Source organism: Pipistrellus kuhlii, unplaced genomic scaffold (genome assembly GCF_014108245.1).
Source record: "Pipistrellus kuhlii isolate mPipKuh1 unplaced genomic scaffold, mPipKuh1.p scaffold_m20_p_16, whole genome shotgun sequence".
Lineage (NCBI taxonomy): Eukaryota > Metazoa > Chordata > Mammalia > Chiroptera > Vespertilionidae > Pipistrellus > Pipistrellus kuhlii.
Genome location: NW_023425471.1, coordinates 23,236,540 through 23,260,248, shown reverse-complemented (window position 1 = coordinate 23,260,248; position 23,709 = coordinate 23,236,540). Strand labels below are relative to the sequence as shown.

The following is a 23,709-nucleotide window of genomic DNA, read 5'->3' as shown; positions in this document are numbered from 1 at the left end:
AGTTCATCAGTCTTTTCCATGCTTCTATGTCTCTGGATCTACTTTGTTCATCAGTTTATTTTGCTCATTAGATTCCATATATGAGTGAGATCATGTGATACTTGAATTTCTCTGACTGGCTTATTTAATTTAGCATAACACTCTCCAGGATCTTCCATGCTGTTGCAAATGGTAAGTTCTTTCTCTTTTAGAGATGTATAGTATTCCATTGTGTAAATGTACCACTACTTTTTATCCACTCATCTACTGATGGACACTTGGGCTGTTTCCAGAGCTTAGCTATTGTGCTGCTATGAATGTGGGAGTGTATACATCCTTTCTTATTGGAGTTTTGGGTTTCTTAGGATATATTCCTAGAAGTGGGATGACTAGGTCAAATGGGAGTTCCATATTTAATTTTCTGAGGCAACTCCATACTGTTTTCTATAGTGGCTGCAATAATGTGCATTTCCATCAGCAGTGTATTACAGTTCCCTTTCTTGACATCCTGGCCATCATTTATCATTTGTTGATTTGTTGATGATAGCCATTCTGACAGGTGTTAGGTGATATCTCATTGTCATTTTAATTTGCATCTCTGATGACCAATGACTTCGAGCATTTTTTCATATGTTTCTTGGCATTTGTATGTTCACTTTGGAGAAGTGTCTACTTAAGCTCTATGCCCATTTTTTTATTTTTATTAATCCTCCCCCAAGGATATGTTACCATTGACTTTTAGAGAGAGTAAAAAGAAGGGGGAGAGACAGAAAGAGAGAAACAACAATGCAAAAGAGATACATCAATTGGTTGCTTCCCATATGGGCCCTGACCTGGGGACAGGGTTAGAGCATGCAACTGAGGTACATACCCTTGATCCGAAACAAATCCAAATCCCTTCAGTCTGCAGGCTGATGCTCTATCCACTGAGCAAACCAGCTAGAGCAGTCATTTGTCCATTTTTTAAATTGGATTGTTTGTCTTCTCCCTTTTGTTAAATTTTAGGAGTCGGTTATATATTTGTGATATTAACCCTTTATCAGATGTATCATTGGCAAATATGTTCTCCTATACAGTGGGCTCCCTTTTCATTTTGTTGATGGTTTCTTTTGTTCTGCAGAAGGTTTTATTTTGATGTAGTCCCATTTTTATTTATTAATTTATTTCCCCTGCCCTAGGAGATGCATCAGCAGACATATTGCTATAAAATATATCTGAGATTTTGCTGCCTATGGCTTCTTCAAGAATTTTTAGTTTCATGACTAACACAAGTATTTTATGCATTTTAGTTTATTTTTGTATGTGGTGTAAGTTGGTGGTCTAGTTTCACTTTCTGCATGTACCTGTCCAATTTTCCCAACACCATTTATTAATGTCTCTGCTTCATTATATTCTCTTCCCTCCTTTGTCAAATATTAATTGAGAATAATAGCTCGGGTTAATTTTTGGGTTTTCTGATCTGATACACTGATCTAAGTGAATGTTCTTGTGCCAATACCAGACTGTGTTGTATACAGTGGCTTTGTAGCATAACTTGATATCTGGTATTATGATCCCTTAAACTTTGTTCTTCTTTCTCAAGATAGCTGCAGCTATTTGAAGCCTTTGTTGGTTCCATATACATTTTTGGAGTATTTGTTCTAGATCTCTGAAATATGAAGTTGGTATTTTAATAGGGAGTGCATTGAATCAATACATTGCTTTGGGTAGAATGGACATTCTAAGGATGTCAATTCTACCAATTCATGAACACTGTATAATCTTCCACTCTATCTCTTTTTTCAACATCCTGTAGTTTTCCAAATACAGGTCTTTTACCTCCTTGGTTAAGTTTATTCATAAGTTTCTTAATATTTTTGGTGTTGTTGCAAATGTAAATAGGATTTTTAAATAGCACTTTTGGCATTTAAAAATGCCATTGATTTCTGGGTGTTAATTTTGTATCCTGCTGCATTGCCAAATTTCTTTATTAACTCTAATCGTCTTTTGGTGGCATAATTAGGGTTTTCTAAGCACAATATCATGCCATCTGCAAATAATAAGAGTTTTCCTTCCTCCTTTTCAATTTGGATGCCTTTTATGTTTTCTACTTATCAGATTACTGTGGCTAGCACTTCCAATAATATATTGAGGACGAGTGGTAAAAGCAGACATTCTGTCTTCTTCCTGTTCTTTGGGGAAATGGTTTTAGTTTTTGTACATTGAGTATGATGTTGGTCATTGGTTTGTCATATATGGCCCCTCTGTGTTGAGGTATGATCCCTCTATTTCCACTTTGTTGAGAGTTTTTATCAAAAATGGATGTTGGATTTTGTGAAATGTTTTTTATGCTTCGATTGATATGATCATGTGATTTTTGTCTTTCAATTTGTTTATGTGATTTATTACATTTATTGATTTGCAAATATTGTACCAACCTTGCATCCCTGGATTAAATGCCACTTGGCAATGGTATATAATTTTTGCAATATATTGCTGGATCTGATTTGTTAACATATTGTTGAGGATTTTAGCATCTATGTTCATCAGGGATATTGGCCTGTAGTTTTCTTTCTCTGTAATATCTTTATCTGATTTAGGAACTAGGATAATGCTGGCCTAATAAAAAGAGGTTGGAAGTGATCCTTCCTCTTGGAATATTTGGAATAATTTAAGAAGGGTAGGTGTTAGTTATTCTTTGAATGTTTTCTAAACTCCCCTGTGAAAGCGTCAGGACCAGGGATTTTGTATTCTGGGAGTATTTTTATTATAGCTTGAATTTTATAAGTAGATATTGACCTATTTAGGTTTTCTGATTTCTATCTAACTTAGTTTTATGAAACTGTATTTTTATAGGAATTTGTCAATTTCTTCCAGGTTTTCTAGCTTATTTGCATAAAGCTGTTTTTAATATTTTCTTGTAGTCTTTTATATTTCTGCAGTGTCAGTTGTTACTTCACCTCTTTGTTTCTTGATGAGTCTGGCTAACAGTTCATCAATCTTATTTATCTTTACAAAGAACAAGCTCTTGGTTTTATTGATCTGGTGTATTTTTTTAGTCCCTTTGTCATATATTTCCACTCTGATCTTTATTATTTCTTTCCTTGTAATTATTCTGGACTTTATTGATTGTTCTCTATTTAATTTTTTAAGTTGTAGGGTTATAAAGTTTGTTAGAAATTGTTCTTGTTGCCGAAACCGGTTTGGCTCAGTGGTAGAGTGTTGGCCTGCGGACTGAAGGGTCCCAGGTTCGATTCTGGTCAAGGGCATTTACATTGGTTGTGGGCACATTCCCGGTAGTGGGTGTGCAAGAGGCAGCTGGTCGATGTTTCTCTCTCATCAATGTTTCTAGCTCTCTATCTCTCTCCCTTCCTCTCTGTAAAATAATCAATAAAAATATATTTAAAAAAAAAGAAAAGAATTTGTTCTTGTTTTTTGAGGTAAGCCTGTAGTGCTATGAACTTCCCAGTTAGGACTGCTTTTGTTCTTTCTCATAGATTTTGGGTTGTTGTGTGTTCAGTTTCATTTGTTTCCATGAAGTTTATGTATTTCTTCCTTGGTCTTTTTTATAACACATACATTGTTTAATAACATTCTATTTAGCCTCCATGTGTTTGCATGAATGTTTTTACTGTTGTTGATTTCTAATTTCATGTCATTGTGATCTGAGAAGATGCTTGATATGATTTCATTCTTCTTGAAATTTAGAGGTTTGTTTTGTGTCCTATCATGTGGTCTATCTTTAAAATGTTCCATGTGCACTGAGAAGAATGTATATTCTGCAGCTATGGGTTGAAATGCTCTGTAAATGTCAATTAAATCCATCAGACTTAGTGTATCATTTAGAGTCACAGTTTCCCCCTTCTTGACTCTTTTCTGGAAAAACTATCTAGTGAAGTCACTGTGGTTTTAAAGTCCCCTACTATGACTGCATTATTGTCAATTTTTTCATTAAAGAGCTCCAGAAGTGTGTGTGTTTTTTTTAATAAATATATTAAGTGTTCTTATATTGGGTGCATATATGTTTACCAGAGTTGTATCCTCTTCTCTGATCAATCCCTTAAGTATTATATAATGACTAGTGGCCTGGTAATTGAAATTCGTACACATTAAAAGGGGATGAATTAGAGGAAATATTTTAATATTGCTATTTGCCCTTTCTCTATAATAGAAGTGTCAGAGATGAAACAAAATTAGTAAAATGTATATGAAAACCTTCCTCCTGTTAGAGTCTGGGTAGCACCATGGGACCTAGAGTCAAGACCCCGCCTACCCACTTGCACCTCGAAATCATGCGAGACCCGGCCAACCCCACTACCATTGGGTTAGATCCAGACCTAGCCGGTCCCTTGGACCAGTGCCAGGGCAAGAGGCATGGCCTGAGGTCCCCCAGCTCACACCGGGGCAGGAGATGCGCCTTGCGGTCTCCCATCAAGCCCTATTGGGTGGGGAACATGGCCTGAGATCCCCCATCAAGCCCCACTGGGCCATGGGCTGGTCTGAGATACCCTGTCAAGCCCCACCATGTAGGGGGGTATGGCCTCAGGTCTCCCCAACCAGTGCCTGGGTGGGGTTGTGGCCTCAGGTCCCCTGGCCCAGTGCCAGGGTGGGAGGCGCACCTTGAGGTCCCCTGTCAAGCCCCGCCAGGTGGATAGAGCAGCCTGAGGTCCCCGGGGCTGGCATAGGAGCGGGGGGACATGTACTGAGGTCCCCTGTCAAGCCCTGTCGAGAGAAGGGCATGGCCTGAGGTTCCCTGTCAAGCCCTGCTGGGTGGGGGTTGCAGCCTGAGGTTCCCTGGTTTGACACCACAATGGGGGGAGTGGCCTGAGGTCCCCTGTCAAGTCCCATGGGGGATTGGAGGATGAACAGCTCAGGTTCCTGATGATTGCTCATTAAGGCTCAGTACAGGAACTCAGCCTTTGCTGTGGGTGCAGCCATCTTATGTTATGGAAACCCCGTCTCCGCTGTGGGTGCAACCACCCTGTATTACAGAAACCCCCCTGCCTCTGCTGTGGGCACCACCATCTTTGCAGCAGAGTGATGGTCAATTTGCATATTCCCTCATTATTATACAATAAAGATCTTTAGTCTCTTGTTATGGCCTTCATTTTGAAGTATATTTTTTTCTAACATGAGTGATTGTACCTCAGCTTTTATTTAATTTTCATTTTGATTTGCCTGGAAATTTTTTTTCACTCTCATCACTTCATTCTCATATTATGTGAGTCATTTGATCTGAGGTGGGTCTCTTGTAGACAGGATATATTTGGGTCATGTGTTCTTATTCTTTCAGCTGCCCTATGCCTTTTGATTGGAGCCTTTCATCCATTTACATTTAAGGTCATTATTGACTAGAGTCCCATTGCAGGAAGATTTCTGCAAGAATAAGGCTTCCTGTGGCTGTCTCAGCCACCCTGCCTGCTTCCTTCCCTTCTCCCTTGCCCCGCCTGCTTCCCTCCCTTCTAGACTGCCCTGCTTGCTTACTTCTCCACAGTTTCGCTCCCTTCTGCAGATCTTGGCTTCCTCCTACATTGTCTTCAGTCTTTGCACTGCACTTGGATATGCAAATTAACTGCCAGATTGGTTGAGTTAATTTGCATATTTGCTCCTGACTGGCTGGTGGGTGCATGGCTGGTGGGCAGAGCAGAAGTATGGTCCATTGCATGTTTCCCTTTTATTAGATAGGATAGTTCCTTATTAATTGCCATTTTAATTAAACCATGCTTTTCTCTAGATATACATATTTCTTATTATTACAACAGCCTCTTTAATGTTTCTTGTAAAGCTGATTTAGTGGTAAATTCCTTTAGCCTTTTTTTATTGTTTGTTTGTTGTTGTTTTTTTGTTGTTGTTCTGGAAAGCTCTTAATTTCACCATCTATTTTGAATGATAGCCTTGCTGGGTATAGTTGTCTTGTTTTCAAATTCTTGCTTTTTCTTACTTTGTATACTATATGCCATTCCCTTCTGGACTGAGGAATTTCTGATGAGAAATCAGTAGAAAACCTTATGAGATCTCTTTGTAGGTAACACATTTCTTTCCTCTTGCTGCCTTTAAGATTCTCTTTTTCTTTAATTTTTGGCTTTTTAATTATGATGTGTGTAGGCCTGGGTCTCTTTGGGGACTCTCTTTGCTCCCTGAACTTATTTGACTTTTTCCTTCGACATGTTAGGGAAGTTTTGTGCTGTTATTTCTTCAAACAGGTTCTCTATCCCCTGTTCTGTTTCTTCATACTCTGGGACTCCTGTAATGATTTCATGGTGTCCCACAGCTCCCTTATACTTTCTCCTTTTTTATTTTGACTTTTTCTATTTCACCATGCTTTTTATTTTTATCACCATTGCTATTTATTTATTATTTATCTTTGAAAGTATTACATATGTCCCCTTTCTCCCCATTGTCCTCTCTCAGCCTGCTCCTGTCCCCCGGCCCCAGTCTTCATCCCCATCATTGTCTATGTCCATTGGTTATGCTTATATGCATACAAGATATTTGTGTTTTCTTTTTTGTTCTCCAATTGAGTGATTTTTTTTTTCTACGCTGTCTTCTAATTTGCTGATCTGATGCTCTGCTTCCTGTAATCTCCTGTTTATTCCTTCCAATGCATTATTACTGCTATGTCATTCTTTATTTCCCACTGGTCATTTTTCATAGTTTCTATACCTTTTCTCATGCTGTTGAATATCCTTGTAATAATCATTCTGAATTCTATATCTGATACATTGCTCATCTCCATTTCATTATCTCTTCTTCTGGAAAATACTCTTCTTCTTTCATTTGGGGCTTTTTTTTTTTTTTTTTTTTTTTTGTCTCCCCAGGTTGGCTAACTCTTTGGGTATGTTTCTAGGTATTAGATAGATCTGCTATAACTCCTGGTCTTTTTGTAGAGTCTCTATTGCAGGATAATGTCAGAAATGTTTGTGATTGGTCCTGAGTACCCTATTTGGAGATATCAGTAATCCACAGCTTTTGGCTACCAGTGCTAGGGTTGGGTGTATTTGGACAGGACCAAGATGTGCACCCAGGTCTGCTTTTCCTAGCCCTGGGTCCAAAAGCATATCAAACACACACAAAGTACCCAGAGATCCACCTCTTCCTGCAGTTTGATTGTTATTCTCGGTCTCTTAATGAGCCTGAGGCTGTAGACCACAGCAAGGTGTAAACTCCACAAGGTGGGGAGAGTGGTTTTCTAACAAAGTGGGACAACTGCTTCCCCTCCCCTAACCCCAAGAAATAGCTGCCTGGATACTAAAGGTCTGTCTGAGAAAGATTTCCTCTGCTGTATAAGGGAATGACTCAGCACAGGAAACCAGGTGGCTGCCCTCCAAGCTCTATCTCCAGAAGCCCTAATCCTGGATTCTCTTCACACAGCTTTAGTCCACTCTGCCCTCCCTTTGCAGGTGCCTAAGTTGAGTGGCTGCACACAAAATTTTGTGCATTGGCTCTCTAAGAGGGTGCTTGCATTTCAAGCCATCTCTTCCTGGCAAACAAAATCTCACTGCTTTTCAAAGCTAGATATCGTATGGTCATCTTTCTCAGTTCTGATGCTCTTGGCTGGGTACCAAGGGTGGGGTTTAGACCCCAGAATCCTTAGTGGGATCCTCCCACAGCTGAGATATCCTTCCAGATCTTCAGTTGCTGCGTGTGGGGGCCCAAAAAGCCATCTCATGCTTCCACACGTTTTACTAGTTTCTATGTGGTCTTCACTTTCTATCCTTGGTTATCAGGGTTCTCTCCAGCTAGTCTTCAGATGACTAATAGAATGGTTTTTCTATATTTTAGTTGTAACTTCAGTTTGGTCCTGGGAGAGTGTCAGTGTAGCTCCAATTTAATCTGCCACCATCTTGTAATTCTGTATTTTCTTCCTTAATGAACAAAATGTTTCTTCTGGAGGCTAGAAGTCTAAGATGAAGGCAGGATTGGTTTCTTATGAAGCTTGTTTCTCTGGCCTATATATGTCCACCTTCTTGCTGCATCCTCACATGATCTTTCCTCTCAATGTGTCTAGATGTCCTCTTCTAAAGACCTTGCATCATGACACAGGACTTGAGATGGGAGCATAATACAAATATGTCCCAATATTCTTAGCATCAGAAGTATATAGGCAATGGAAGAAAAATGGGTAAAAAATGTGTGGGGGTAGTTTTCATCTGTGGAAACTTCTTACAATCAGCAAACATGTAAATGCACTCTCTGCATGTGAGCCACTCTCACAACACATCCACATGTTTACCAAGTAGGAAGCACTCTCACCCGCAGTATCACATTTAATATTAAATGGAACATTATAATTCTATTGTTTTTGTTAACAAGCTTAATAATTATAAAATTTCACATACTAGTAAAATCATACTGAAAATGTCTTTTAAGAAGAATTTGTAAATGAAAATCCACAGCAACAAAAAAGACATTAATTTCACCTTTTGGGTAGGGAACTCAAATACTTTAGTTGAATTAGGATAAGTAAATGATACACTGTGGTCATAAAGAATTTCACAAAGTAATTTCATATTTTTTAGTTGTGAGCAATGTATTATGAAATAGAAGGTACTCAAACATTTGTGAACTCTAGTGTAGGCTAGAAAGCAACTGAAATTCAGAAAAGAAGTAAATGTTTCATGACTTTTATTCACCAAAGACCCCCTAGTACGTGCCTCTCCAATTAAGGTAGCTGCCATTACAAACATGTTGAGACCTTTAAATTTATTTTTTAAAATTTAATTTAACTTGTAATAAAATATGTTAATAATTATATTGCTTTTCTACCAAATCTCAAGAAATCTGTACTAAAAAATGTTATAAGTAACAAATCCTTCCTTGACGGAAAGCAGGAATGTATCGAATAGTATAAAAATATGAAAAACCCAAGTGTTACATGCCATTTACAGCTTATCATTTTCTTCTGGCACCTACCTGCTGTTGTTCCTTATCCTCAGTTTTCATAGCTAGTATCAGGCTTCTAACAAATGTCTGAAGTTTAAAGTATTTTTGCTTTTGAATCTCTAGCTCATTTTCAATGAATCTGACTTCTTCATTCTGAATGAGAAAACATCAAATGATATAATTTCCCTATACAAACTGGGATTGTACATAGCTGATGCACAATAAAATTATTAAAAGCAATCAAATTAGAGAGACAATGAAGAAGATAAAATTTTAGCATAAAGGAATCTAAAGCACAGAAGGAAATTGTCCTTTTACTCAAAGGCTGTTTTTAAGCAAACCACTAACAGAAAACAATTTGGAAGGTCAAAAGTCCCATGAAATTAATCCAGTAAGAGAAAAATCAAGACACAGTTCCCTTATTACAAAGACTCCTCCTATATTAACCTAATTCGCATTTGGAATAGGATTAAGAATAGAGTCCAATTAACCCCAAGTAAAAAGCAATTACAAATCCAGTAATACTGAATGTATCATTCACAAAACCAAATACTGAGAACTAGAAAGGTTAATATTTTTTTTTTTTTTTTTTTTTTTTTTTTTTTTTTTTACCGAGGAGAGACTTGAATTATTACTAAAACTGTCTTAAGTAGTTCTCTGAGTCCCCTGTCTTTATGTAAGAGTCTATTACTCAGAAAATATCTCCAAATATACCACTGTTTCCTACTAATTTGAGACTAATTATCTCTTCACTGTTTTTGCTAGTTGCGTAAGACAAAAGCAATAGACTAGGGTTTGGGAGGATTTTAGTGCTAAGTTTATTAATAATTGTGTAAACTTTGAAAGGTTATTCTCTGTGACTTTGTTTACTCATCAATAAAATAATATAATACTAATACTATTTGGATATTTTAGGTTTGAGGATGAGTTTCAAATAAGAAAATGGCCATTAAAATTCTCTGATATATTTAAGAAATGAATTATATACTGAAAAGTAAATCCTAAAATTCTAAAACTAGATAAAAAAGAAAATACAGAGGATAAAAATCTTTGTGTCCTTGTGTTAGACAAAGATTCCTCAAGGGGGCACAAAAAGCATGAAACCTAAAAGAAAGACTTCATCAAAGTTTTAAAAAAAGTTTGACCTTCAAGAGATAATGTTAATAATATACAAATACAAGCTACATATTTGTAAATCAAATATATGTTAAGGATCTGCATTCAGAACACATAAAAAAAATCTTGCAACATAATTATAAGACCAGAAACAAATAAAGAGCAGGCAAAGCCTTTGAACACATACTTACAAAAGGAGATATGTGAATGATCAATAAACACATTAAAGTGCTTAATATCATTTGTTATTTAAGAAATGAAAATTAAATTTGATATGAAATTGTACTACTAACATACTACAATGGCTAAAATTAAGGAGACTGACAATAGTTCATGCTCATAGCAATTTGGAACAATTAAAGTCTCATACATTGTTGGTATGAGTGTAAAAGGATACATCCACTTTAAAAAATGTTTTGGCAGTTTCTTATAAAATTAAATCTACTCTTTCCTATCATTTCACTCAACAATCCTACTCTTACCCAAGTGAAATGGAAAAAACATGTCCACAAAAAGACATACATATTCATAGCAGCTTTCTTTAATCACAATAGCCAAGTAAGTACTAGAAACAACACAAGTGATCATCAGTAGATGAATAAACAGATTGTACTCATGGTTACATGACTGTGTCCATTTATCAAAATTTATCTAACTGTATAAGGAAGTGAATTTTATTTTATGGAAATTTTATCTAAAAAAACTGATTAAAGTTAAAAAAATAAATTATTAGCCAGCCTCTTTGCCAAAACACATGAAAATAATCTATGAGTATTCCTTGAAGCTGGAGAATGTTTCAAAATACACAGCAAGACCTTTAGCAGCATTTAAAAAAATGAAAAAAAGTTTCTTGAAATACATTAAAATAACTTAATTTTATGAGCATTTAAAAATATATTTTTTATTGATTTCAGAGAGGAAAGGAGAGGGAGAGGGAGATAGAAATATCAGTGATGAAAGAATCATTGTTTGACTGCCTCCTGCACAACCTCTACTGGGAATGTAGCCCACAACTTGTACATGTGCCCTTACAGGGAATTGAACTGTGACCTCCACTGAGCCACACCGGCTGGGCTGGGCATTTTTCTTCTTTCAGATGAAAGGATGCAGTTGTATTAATCCCAATAAATATATGAACATGTTTATTACATCAATTTCATCAGCTCAGTTTAGAACTTATTTTACTTAGCAAAATTGCTTCCTTTTCAGAACACTTAATATCAAGTGAATCATCTGCAAATGATGATTCAAGTTAAATTCCTTATCCAAAGACACTTTGCAGCAATCATATTTACAAGCACGAAAATAAAGTTCAATGTGCTTCTGCTATAATACATTTGATTAATTCTAAATTTTGGTGTTTTTTTGTTTTTGTTTGTTTTTTGTACTCATTGTCAGAACTATAGTATAAATAAAGTGCTGACCAGGAAGTCTTTTTGAATACAGGAGATATCTATCATTATCTTAGTATTTCTAATGAATATACAATCCTTTTAAGCTGAATTTAGAGTTCATTAAAAAATTAAAAACAGTAATTCACATTTGAAAAAATCATGAAACACCTATTGATATGCAGACCTCTAATTTCTCATCTGAACATTCCTCTTCCTCAGTATTTATGCATTTGAAAAACATAAACAATTTAAAGATAATATTGCAGACATTTTTTCTTAGAGCTGCATTTTGCAAGTCTATTAAACACTTCCAAGAGTAGAAGCAGTAATTTATGTGTACTTTAGAGATTTTCCTAAGTTAATGGAGTGTTTTTGAGAAGAACTAGTATGACAACATCAGCCACTGACTTTCAGAAAAGAATATCTGCTCATTTGTGTTGTTAAAATCATCCCTACATTCCAGTAAAGTTTGCCAGTTCTTCTCCAAGATGATTGTAGGGAATATTCAAGTTGTTGTTTTATGATATAGTACTCATGTCTCAGAGATCACTAATTTGTCTCATAAGCATTTGGGTTAGTTAGAACTCCTAGAAATATGGATTTTTAGGAATATATCTCAATGAGAAACTCTAGTACACCCAAACTGAGCACTAATGGTTGAACAGTAACAATTATCAAATGCACATCAGAAATATTCATTCATTCTGCTACAATAAATCCCAAGAATAATGGAAGATTGTTTAATTTAGTGTAGGAAAAAGTTATTATGATCCAGCGTCTTAACTTAATTGATTTCATAGAAACGAATACTTGCATAATAGTATTAAAATATTTCCAGGGATACTTTAATGTATTTACTCAATCAGGAATTAGTTACTGGACACCCATGTGCTAAACACTAGACCAGATAACACATAGATAAATATGTCTTTCCTTTCAAGAAGCTTAAAAGGAATTATACTTAAGAAACCTACAGATTTTGATTCCAAAACAAGAAGTACTAACGTGTATGAAAATAAAATGCAAATGTGCTCTGAAGAAAGATTAAATTTCCAAACTGATGAGATTGTTTTAAATCAATATCCTGAAATCAGCAATGAGAACTGTTACAGGAGGTTTCACTTACCCAATAAATTCACAGGTGAAATGAACTGAAATGTTTTTAATATTGATCATAAAAATATATGTTTCTATGTAGGGGCTGTTGTTTGAGAGTTAAAGAAGTTTATGTAGGACGGTTATATGTTATAAAAGTTAACCTTAATAGGGTACTGAATCCTCAGAGTTCTGGGCACAACTTTATCTGAACTGCTTGAAAGTGCTAAGAGGAGCACATTTAACAGTTATGCAAACCAGTCATCTTGTCTGTAGTTTCCATAACCCGTGCCAAGCAGTGGCTTGCAGAGGCATTTTAATCCTGTTCCAGGCATTTAGAAATACAGTATATGATCATGTAGGAGATATTAGATCATGTAGGAGAAATTACTGAAGGGAGGATAAGTGGGACATCTATAATAGTGTCAGCAATAAATAACATTAAATTAAATTTAAAAAGAAATTATTGTTATACTATTTAAAATAAGAAAACAAAACAATCAAACAAAAAACTATTTACAATATCCCTGAAAAAAAACAACAGACATTCAAATTCTACTTAAATAGTGCCCTTCAGTGACAAGGAAGTGTTTTCCTATAAGGGTAGTGTATTTAAAGGTACTCTAAATCTAGTACTTCAGAACAGACAACTTTATAATTTTGTTAGTTGGAAATACATTTTAAATACAGGATTATATTGTGCTTTTGACCACTTAGAAAACAAATTTCAAAAGATAATTTCCTTCTGTGTTTACACTATTTAATATTTTAAAATCTGACATGTTATGCACATTTGGAAAACAAAATCTGCTGAATGACATAACTTTGAATTAAAGTAAAAGTGAAAAAAATTGAGAAAATGACAGCTGTTGTGTTTTTCTGATTATAGTTATGTTATTTTCTGTTATTAGACTCTGTTTTGAACTCTTATGATGTTTCAAAAAATAATTTTGTGTATGGAAACATGATTGTGTGACCAAAATTTCAAAAGACTCCAAAATTAACTTGTAAGATATGATACTGATTAACAAAGGGAAAACAATTATACATATATGCAGAAAATGTATTAACATATGGACTGATAGCTTTCAAAATTGAATAAAAACAAAACTGTGTATGCCATGCTATCAAAATAAGCTTTTCAATTTAGTAACAAGTGATATTAAGAAAAGGTAATTTCTATTCATTTGGTATTTGCATTAGGGATTATTTTTAAACTTCTCCTACAACAGATATACTACTGTATGTTTTTAAAATGGTCTTCAGAAGTTGTATAATAATTCAAGATAAAAATAGCAAAAGAAAAATCTGGAAAAATCCCTTTTATTACCATTTAAAAATGAACATTAAGTTTAAAAAAAGCATTGCCATAAATTTCACATTAATCATCACTATGCACAGCATCAACTTGTACACCATCAATACCTACTCCTATTGAGCAAAGCCTGTGCTGATAACTATAACCCCTGAACCAGCCAGTATTAATTAAAATGACCAGCACCCTGACTGATATCGAAGTTATCTGAGACAGTCAATGTGGAGTCCCAGCATGTTTAACTTATCAAGTGGAAGTGAAATAGACCAATACATAAGCACTGTAGACCTCTGCCTCATCTAATACCTTCTCTTAATGAATTCACAATTTGAAATTACTTTTACCTTATAATCCAAGAAAGAATTCACTTGTTCTACTTCAGAATTACTTATCATGTCACTTTCTTCATCGTCAATAATTTCTATTTTCTGTAACACAGGTAGAGAAGTTTTTATAAATATAGATTTTATCATCATCACTACACTCAATAATGTATAGAGTGTATACATTCAATATTCAGCTTTAGCTAAGGGATTATCTAGTCCACAATATCTGGAATAAACTCATGTAACTGACTGGCCCCCTAGTGTTAACACTCAGTGTTGTGTCTAAGCCACTTACCTCGATCTTTAATTAATTACTGCTTAGTAAATAGAAAATTACTGAAGGGAGGATAAGTGGGACATCTATAATAGTGTCAGCAATAAATACATTAAATTAAACTTAAAAAGAAATTATTGTTATACTATTTAAAATAAGAAAACAAAACAAACAAACAAAAAACTATTTACAATATCCCTGAAAAACAACAACAGACATTTAAATTCTACTTAAATAGTGCCCTCCAGTGACAAGGAAGTGTTTTCCTATAAGGGTAGTGTATTTAAAGGTAACCATACCTAATTGGCTTAAATATTTCTTAAGTCCTCAGACATCTCTGCAATTTCTAATGTAAAATTTCAACATAAAACATGAATTTCAAAGTCAAATACATTTTTTAAACAATTCACTTTTTTACTGCACTCCATTAGCTAAACAATTGAAAGCAGACATGTATAATGCAATGATCAAAATAGCATGGCTATGTTTCTTTCACTGGACAGTAAGAAGGAAGAGTGAGAAAGATGCTAAACTGGCCTTAGCTTTAGAGTTAAGGTACAGAATAGTTTATATAGTATCTTGTACACAGAAGGTACTCATTAAATATCTGTCAAAAGAAAAACAAAAAAACAACTTAGCACTAATGAAAAGAATGATCAATAAGCTTCAACCTTTGGGCAAGGCAAGTTCTCTAACCCTGGAACATTTTTCCAAAAGCAAAACCAAAACATAAAATCAGATCTAATTTTTACTTTTTGCATATGAAAACCAGAGTTAAAGAAAAACTATTCTAAATGTTTAAGCCCAACCAACCCAAAAGAAATTTTTAAAAGAGAAAAGCTAAGCTAGAATTAGTCACTAGGCAGTCTTTTTAGAAAGAGCACATTAACAGCAACATATTGTAGAAAGAATTGAAAACAAGTTCCTATTCAGCAATACATATAGCGATTAAAAGTCACAATCTTGGATTGATCATATTTCATATATTTCCTGGGAGAGTACAATACCATAACAGGGGTTGTAACCTGCAGGCTTCTGAGTCAAGAGGACAACTGCAAAGAAATTACTTTCTACTACTGCCTGGAGATGAATCTAATGTTTTGTTTTCGATTATAATAACTATAAACTTAGGACTTAATCCTGTCAGGTCTCAACAGACCTCTGATTTGATCATTTGTTAAATGTTATTTTTAAGAATCTCAATATATTTTGATTGGTTCTGGGATAAAGTAGCTAAATAATCTAGGGAGGAAACCACCAATGGCCTCTGTACAGATTTGTGCATATAAATAGATCTTATATGTCTTTGTGATTTAGTATCCATGAATAATTGGGGACACTCCAAAGCTACAGGCAGAAACGATCAACCTTTGAAAGTCTGGACTTTTGTCTCTGAAAATCAATTGCTCTTGAAAAATTAAGTGACTAAGTGACTGTGGGTCACCCAATGCCATTTCTTCATTCATTATCTTCAAAGGTCTGCTACAGGGGAGATCCAGTTCAGAGAAATTTAGGCTAAAATGAGCATGTCTTTAGGGGAAAAGAGGTTCAATATGTAATTTGTATAATGTAACTCAAATCTGTAGCAGAGAAGATTATTACTTGGTGGGATTTAAGAATATTAGCACTTGTTTTCCTATGCGCCCTTTGAATGTAGTGTTAGAAGAGTCGAACATCAACTTAACTCAGTACTAAAGTCAATGAAATGCAATTCTAAACAATATTGTGCATGTAGAAAACACATATATTATTGATGTTTAACAAAAAATAACAAAACTGTATTTTATGTGCTTAACTTTTATTAAGCAGATGTGACAGGATTACAGTGTCTGGTAAACAATGTTTGTAATTAAAGCTAAGGTAAATCTTGAAGTTACAGTATTTTTTAACAGAAAAATCCATTATAGAGACCTCTTTTTGTTCATAGGAAGGCCATAGGTTTTGTTCTCCTTGTCACAATGACTCCAAATTCCTGTTGGCTCTGCTGTGAACCAAAGAACCATTTCCTCAGGCCCTCTGCTCTGAGCATGTGCCATAGAGGCCATTTTTAAAAAGTTGCATTGAGGCACAAAACACTTATCCAAAAGCAAAAACAAAGCACAATGACATTTGCCTTTATGTCTGACTTTAATACCATCTTAAAATCAGTATTACTTGACAGACTCAGAATATAAACAGATATTGCTAAAACAGCTCCTCAGAGGACATCTCTATAATACCAACAATGCTTATATTTTTACAAAACCCAGTTTAATCCACACATAGCTTGTCTCTGACTGCTATTCAATTGCTTACTACTGTTTTCCTCCATTGCTGCAATTTTTAAGATAACAGAGGCCAATTAGCTAGAAAAAAGAAAAGGTTCCAAACACACCATGTAAGGTAGGAATGGTCTGAACAGAGAGAGACCTTGGAGTAAGGAATCCTTAGATACAAGTCCCAGAAACAACAAAGGCTTCCTTCATAATTTCAAGCTAACCTGTTTTAATTCTGTCATCTATGAAATGAGAAGAAATCTGCTCTGCTAAATGTGTTGAAGAAAATAACTTGTTATGCATAAAATGTCCTATGTGTAGTAAGCATTAGATTTTTATATTTGCAATCCCTTAAACTGAAAAAGTCTGAGGTTAAATAGACAGTGCTTTAACTTTCATTTGTTAAACTGTCAAAGATATAGAATTCATTGGTAATAGTTCTGTTTTAATTTGTAAAGTGGAACAAGACTTTATTCTGAAACCACTAATGTTGTCACCAACTAGGAACATATCCTTAAAATCCAATATGTAATGAGAAAATAATTTCAAAATGTACATACCACATTATCCTCGGATACTGCATGGTGGTCCTCCTCCTTATCAGCCCTTGTTTCATTAGGAACAACTTCATTGGACTCTTCCATAGACAAAAAGGCCATGATTTCATTTTACATTTCTCAAAACTTTATTGAGAATGCTTTATTCAAGATCAATGAAATAATTTATTTTAAAAAGACACAAATGGCAAATTCACTTCATATATGCTTTGTTGAGCCATTCTACTTTTTAAATGTGAATAGGTAAAAATACATGGATGGTCACCATTATATTATTTATAACTGAAAAAAATGAAAGCAACCTATATGCTTAACAATGAGAATTGGAGAATTCATTTAGGGCCTATCCCTACAATAAGAGAAATGAAGCTACTAAAATGAAGTAGAAAAATAGTTGATATTAAATAAAAGATTCATGACATAATGGAAAGTGAATAAATAAAAGTGACAGAACCTACTATGTAGGTATACTAAAAAATGTGTACATATTCCTGGAAAAAGAAAACTAACACTATTTACATAAAATATTTCTGGATAAAATTATAGGCAATTATTATTTTTCTTCCTTTTGTCTAATGTTACTTATTTCATTTGCTCTTTCATAATTAAATATTTTTAAATGAATATGCATTACTCATTGCAATAAGAGAAAAGTGATAATTTTCAAATACATGATATGATATAAAGCTATAAATATAGTAAGTTTCCAATTTTATAAAAAGGCAGGTGTTTGTGAATGCACACCCACACCCCCCCCCACACACACACACACTCACACTCCTGTCCATATGTAGAGAAAACACTGTCAAAAACTTTCCCCAACCTCTGTTTTTAGAATGTTTATCACTGAGGGGTAGGGTTATTTCCAAAATTCTTATTGTATTTTCCAATGTTTTCTATAATGAAAATATTCCTTTTGTGATCAAAATTCAGTATGTAAAAAAATGAGAAACAAAAGAAAAATTAATTCATAGAAGCCAATTACTAAAAAGTTTCTTGTGTTGAGGTAGAGGAAGTGGCTCATTCACAGCATAGGATATCTACAATATAACCACCTGTTTTAATTACTCCTACCTCTACTTAGGAAAACAGGGAAGCAACGTTTTTCTCTGTTCCTTCTGCACAGCCATAGTATGGAGATTATTTGCATACATACAACTGGAATTCTTTAGCCCTGAGTAATGACCGACATTTTATTTTGCCATTTAAAGTTCTTTTTAAAAAATATATATTTTATTGATTTTTTCAGAGAGGAAGGGAGTTAGAGAGTTAGAAACATTGATCAGCTGCCTTCTGCACACACCTCACTGGGGTTGTGCCCGTAACCAAGGTACATGCCTTTGACCGGAATCGAACCTGGAACCTTTCAGTCCGCAGGCCAATGCTCTATCCACTGAGACAAACCAGTTTCGGCTTATTTTGCCATTTAAAACAGAACAAATATATATTTCCAAATCCATTCATTTCCATGGAAAGACATATAGGTGCGCTCTGTATGATTACGGGGATGATTAGGAGGAAAACATGGTTGATCTAGAAACTCACATATGAATACATAGATAATTAGTGTTTAAGCATCCAGGGAAGTTTTTTAAAATAGCCCATCTACAGAAGTAATAGATGACTTGGTTTCTTAATTTGGAATTTTAATGCAATGTTCAATTTATTTTTAAAATATATTTTTTGTTGCTTTTCAAGAGAGGTTTGGGTGGGAGAGAAAAATAGAAACATTGATGAAAGAGAAACATAGATTGGCTGCCTTCTGCATGTCCTCTACTGGGGATTGAACAGAATCCTGGTTCATGGGTTAATCTTCAACCACTAAGTCACACCTCCTGGGCTATCAAAAAAAAAATAATGGTTTCTAGACAGAAGAAGCTATTATCTATTTGTTATTTAGAGATTTCAAGTCATAGACATTTCAATTCTTATATAATCAGCAACTAAATGAAATGGAAGGAAAATTGTCATCAAGTTTAGTTTCATAGCTGGTATTAGTACTGGTACCCTCAGAATATACGTTAGTTTGTTTATCAACATCATTACTGGAATTACACAGTTCTGTTTTTCCAGAAACATGCTCATTCATAGTTAATTATAAGATGTAAACAAAACTGTTTTGAGGATTCCTAAAATAAAAAGGTGTGAAATTATACAGCTATATAAGGCATGTTTTCTTTAACTTACAGATGGTTTCTATGTTAGTGAAAGCTTGAAAGTTAAACATTGCCAATGTGTCTGATTATCCCCTGCCCTTCCAAAATAAGCCTTAAAATTGGAAACTAAACAAGTAAGTGGAATTATTAATCAGTGAATTCTCTAGAGAGTATTCTATGTGGCGACCATAGTAACTATATGTAGATTTATCTTTCATGTGCACACCCACATAATAGACACAGCTAAAAAAAGGTTTCATTATGAAACTTAATGTTATAGATATTCATTTTCCCATACTTCAAACAATTTGCTTCTCAGAGTAGTAGAAATCTTGAAAATTGCTCAGCCATAAACATATTTGGTGGACAGAGAACTTGAAATTAAGAAACTGAGTCATCTATTACTTCTGTAGCATTTGCAGTTAGGTGAGGGATAAAGCCAGGTAGCTAGGTTGTTTTATTTTATTGTGGTTTCTTGTTTTTTACTCAATACCAACTACACCTTCTTTCTCTTTCACTCCATACAGGAAAAAAAAATGGAATAAGTGAAGAGAGGTAAAAGATGAAAGTTAGAGGTAAGTCAGAAGTTCTTTATCAGCGAAGTACCTATTCTCTCAGAAGCAAAATAGTGAAATTGAAACTGCTGAAAGATAAACTGCACCTTTTGGTGACTTTGGTTAAACCTGTCTTTTACTGTATTTTTAAAATGATCCTTAATTTTGCTTGTAGAAATTTTTTCTAGAAACGTTTTTTTCATCCTCACCTGTGGATATGTTTATTGATATTTTTAGAGAGAGGGAAAGGACAGAGAAAAAGGGAGGGAGGGAGGGAGGGAGGGAGGGAGGGAGAGAGAGAGAGAGAGAGAGAGAGAGAGAGAGAGAGAGAGAGAGAGAGAGAGAGAGAGAGAGAGAGAGAGAGAGAGAGAGAGATGTGAGAGAGAGTTGTGTGAGAGAGAAACATCCATAAATTGTCTCCTGCACCCTGATCAGGTATCAAATCTGAAACCTAGGAATGTGACCCAATCAGGATTCAAACCTGCAACCCTTTTGATGTACAGGATGACTCTCCAACCAACTGAGCCACCTGGCCAGGGCTTTTAATGTGATTTTTAATAAATTTTAACATGTAAAATATAAGACCTGATTTAAAAAAAAATACTTCTTTCTTCTTGAACATTTGGAAGACTACCAATAGCCATATTATAAAGAACCCTGAATTTCAAGTTGTTATGATTTTTAAATTGTATGCTCAGGTACTCTTTATTCTGTCTCTCTAGATCTACATTGTCATGCAGTTAATGAAACTCTCAAAGTAAACAAAAATGTAACTACATTTTCAAAACTGAAAGGTAATATGTTTAGTGTATTTTAAAGGTATGATATTAGTCTAGGCCAGATTATACAATTCACTTAATCATCACAAAAAGATCACCTAATTAAATGACTCAGAATACTATTTTGCATCAGTAAAATGAGGAAGCGAATAGGACAGTATATATTTAAAAAGGCTCTTTTCGGTACTTGAACATTCTTTTATGATATTGTGGTGCAATTTGTGATGAAAATGAAAATCTTACCATGCAGCTATAAAAAATTAGCAATCAAGAGGAATTCTAGGCAATCTCACTTCCCATAAAGTATTTTTTGACTTATGCATTCAATTCTCCATCCTTTTTTACATTAGATCTTGATTACTATGCCGGGTCTCTAGAGAACACACTATTAAATGACAAAGGATGCCAGTAGAAGCAGTGGTACATTAGGAACTCTAAAATTTGCTCATTTTCCCCATTAACTAATTTTTAAAATTCCCTCTTGGAGGGGGGAGGTTAGTGGGAGTTGGTAAATGAAACTCTCCTTAGGGGTTTATGTAATTTCTTTTTATCATATTTATATTCTTACAGCTTTCCCATCCATCCATAGAAACACACAGTCATTCTCTAAACATCTGTTTATGAATCAGTGAAAATAGTCAAGTACTCCAAGGCATTTATATATAATTTAGTAAATACAACCATTAGGCAAAATGGTTTAATGCACCCACTAGATTAAAAATAGGGGCTTGAAAATCATAATGGCTACTCCTTTCATTCTGCTTCACAGTTTTTCCATACACTAAATTCTCCGTTATGATCATCAATATCTATAACAAATGTTGGTAAGAAAGAAAATACATGGCCCTCTCAATATTAACATCTTTTACATCCCTTTCATTACTCAACCTACTGCAATTTGGTTGCCTTTCTCACCCACACAATTGCTTTTTCAAAGAAATCCTTAAACACTGAATTCAATGGTTTTTCATTCATTTTTGTAAATTTTATTTTCCCGCTTTATTCAGTTATAATTGGTATGCAAAATTGCACATAATTAATGTTTACAATTTGGTGAATTTAGACATATGTATACACTCCTGTTGCTATCACCACAGTCCAGGAAATAAACATATCCATCAGCTTAAAAAAAATCCTTTGTTACTTTTTTGGTGTTCAGAACATGACATGAATTACCCTCTTAAGTTTTTAAGTATACAATCCTTTATTGCTAACTATAGGCACTATGTTGTTCAGCAGATCTCTGGAACTTACTCCTCTTGTATAACTAATTTTTAATACCCCTTGAACAACAACTCCCCATATCCCTCTGCCCAATTCCTAGGTACCACAATTCTATTGTCCACTTGTACACCTTGGACCATTTTAGATACCTCATATAAGAGGAATTTCTACTTAACCTATATGAGATAGTTGAGAGAATTACCCCTCTTCCTCATGAAATTTTTCTCTTTGGTTTTATAAATAATATAATATCCTGATTCTCTTGTACCTAAATGTTCTTTTAATGGCACCCTTTTATCTTCCAGTCCCCAAATATAGATTGTTTTTAACACACAGTCCTTGTCTATCTTACTCTTTTGTTTTCTATGTTCTCATTTAACTATATTTTCTATATCTATGGCCAGACATTATTTTGGCCTCACTGTGGGTGACTCCCAGATATTTTCTCATGTTTCAATTCCTCTCTTGAGTTCCATACCCAAATTCTTAAAAAGGGTATGCTGTAAAGCCCCTTATGGATGTCCTGCCATCATCTAAAACACAACACATGCAAAATTGAATTCTGAATTTATCTTCACACATCATGCTATCCATTGAATGTAGTGCCAATAAAAATCTTAAATGAATTATGTGGAGGAGGCTTGTGGAAAGAAATTCTAAAGTTCATCTAGAAGAATCAGTGTGTTTTTGTTACTGAGAATAATGTTAGCTAAGAATAATAAGAGCCCTATAAAATATTTACAGATTTTATAAAGCCACAGTTATAAATAATCAGATCAGTTTAACATAAGGAATCCAGAATTTGACCCACATGATATGAATGTATGCATAAGTGAATGTGCATGTACATTTATATGTATACTACTGGCATGGTACATGAAAATTCATGCACTCAGGGGGATCCCTCAGCCTGGCCTGTGCCCTCTCACCGTCCAAGACCCCTCGGGATGTCCACCTGCCAGCTCAGGCCCACTCCTCAGGGGATCAGACCTAAGCTGGCAGTCAGACACCCCTCTGAAAGCCCAGGAGCCCTTGGGGGATGTCCACCTGTTGGCTTAGGCCTGCTCCCCAGGGGATTGGGCCCAAGTTTGCAGTCAGATATCCCTCTGGCAGCCTGGGAGCTTTTGGGGGAGGACTAAGGCATTAGTCGAACATCTTTAGTGCTGCTCCAGAAGTGGAAGAGGCTCCCGCCAACACGGCTGCACTGGCCAGCCATGAGCTGGCTTCTGGCTAAGTGGTGCTGCCCCTGTCGAAGTGCACTGACCACCAGGGGTAAGCTCCTACATTGAGTGTCTGCTCCCTGGTGGTCGTGCACATCATAGAGAACCAGTCATTCCCTGCAGTTCTATAATTAGGGTCAATTTGCATGTTCTCCTTTTATTATATAGGATATGTATTAGCCTGACTACTATCATACTGTCTTTCAAAAATATATATGCTTTATTTAAACTCACTGGAAAATGATTAATTGTTTAATAACTAGTTTATGAGCAATTTGGTAATCATTTGGAAAAAATAAAATTGGGTATTTTCATCATACATTTTAAAGCAAAATAAATTCAAATGTAATAAGTATCAAGTTGTAAAAATGAAATAATAAAGATATAAGAAGTAAATATAGAAGTATGTTTACATAATTATAGTATACAAAAAGAATTTGTAATTATGACACAAAAGTCAGAAACCACAAAGAAAGGAATTGGTATATTTGACAATATAAAAATTCAAAGAAAACAATCCAAAGTCTATGGGACACAGTGAAAGCAGTCCTGAGAGAAAAATTCAGAGCTCCACAGGCCTACCTAAAAAAAAAAAAAAAAAAA

General features: G+C 34.7%; 1 protein-coding gene and 1 pseudogene across 1 annotated transcript in view; both read right to left on the bottom strand.

The window, feature by feature from the left end:
• The window catches only part of HDX (highly divergent homeobox), an 83,815-nt gene that overhangs the window by 7,583 nt on the left and 52,523 nt on the right, over positions 1-23,709 (bottom strand). Inside the window, exons 6-8 of the mRNA XM_036439822.2 lie at positions 17,177-17,253; positions 14,106-14,189; positions 8,872-8,994 (exon numbers count right to left, since the gene is read on the bottom strand). Coding sequence (XP_036295715.1) covers positions 8,872-8,994; positions 14,106-14,189; positions 17,177-17,253 — 284 coding nt within the window. The remainder of the gene's footprint in view (positions 1-8,871; positions 8,995-14,105; positions 14,190-17,176; positions 17,254-23,709) is intronic.
• On the bottom strand, positions 16,261-16,396 carry LOC118720276 (annotated as a pseudogene).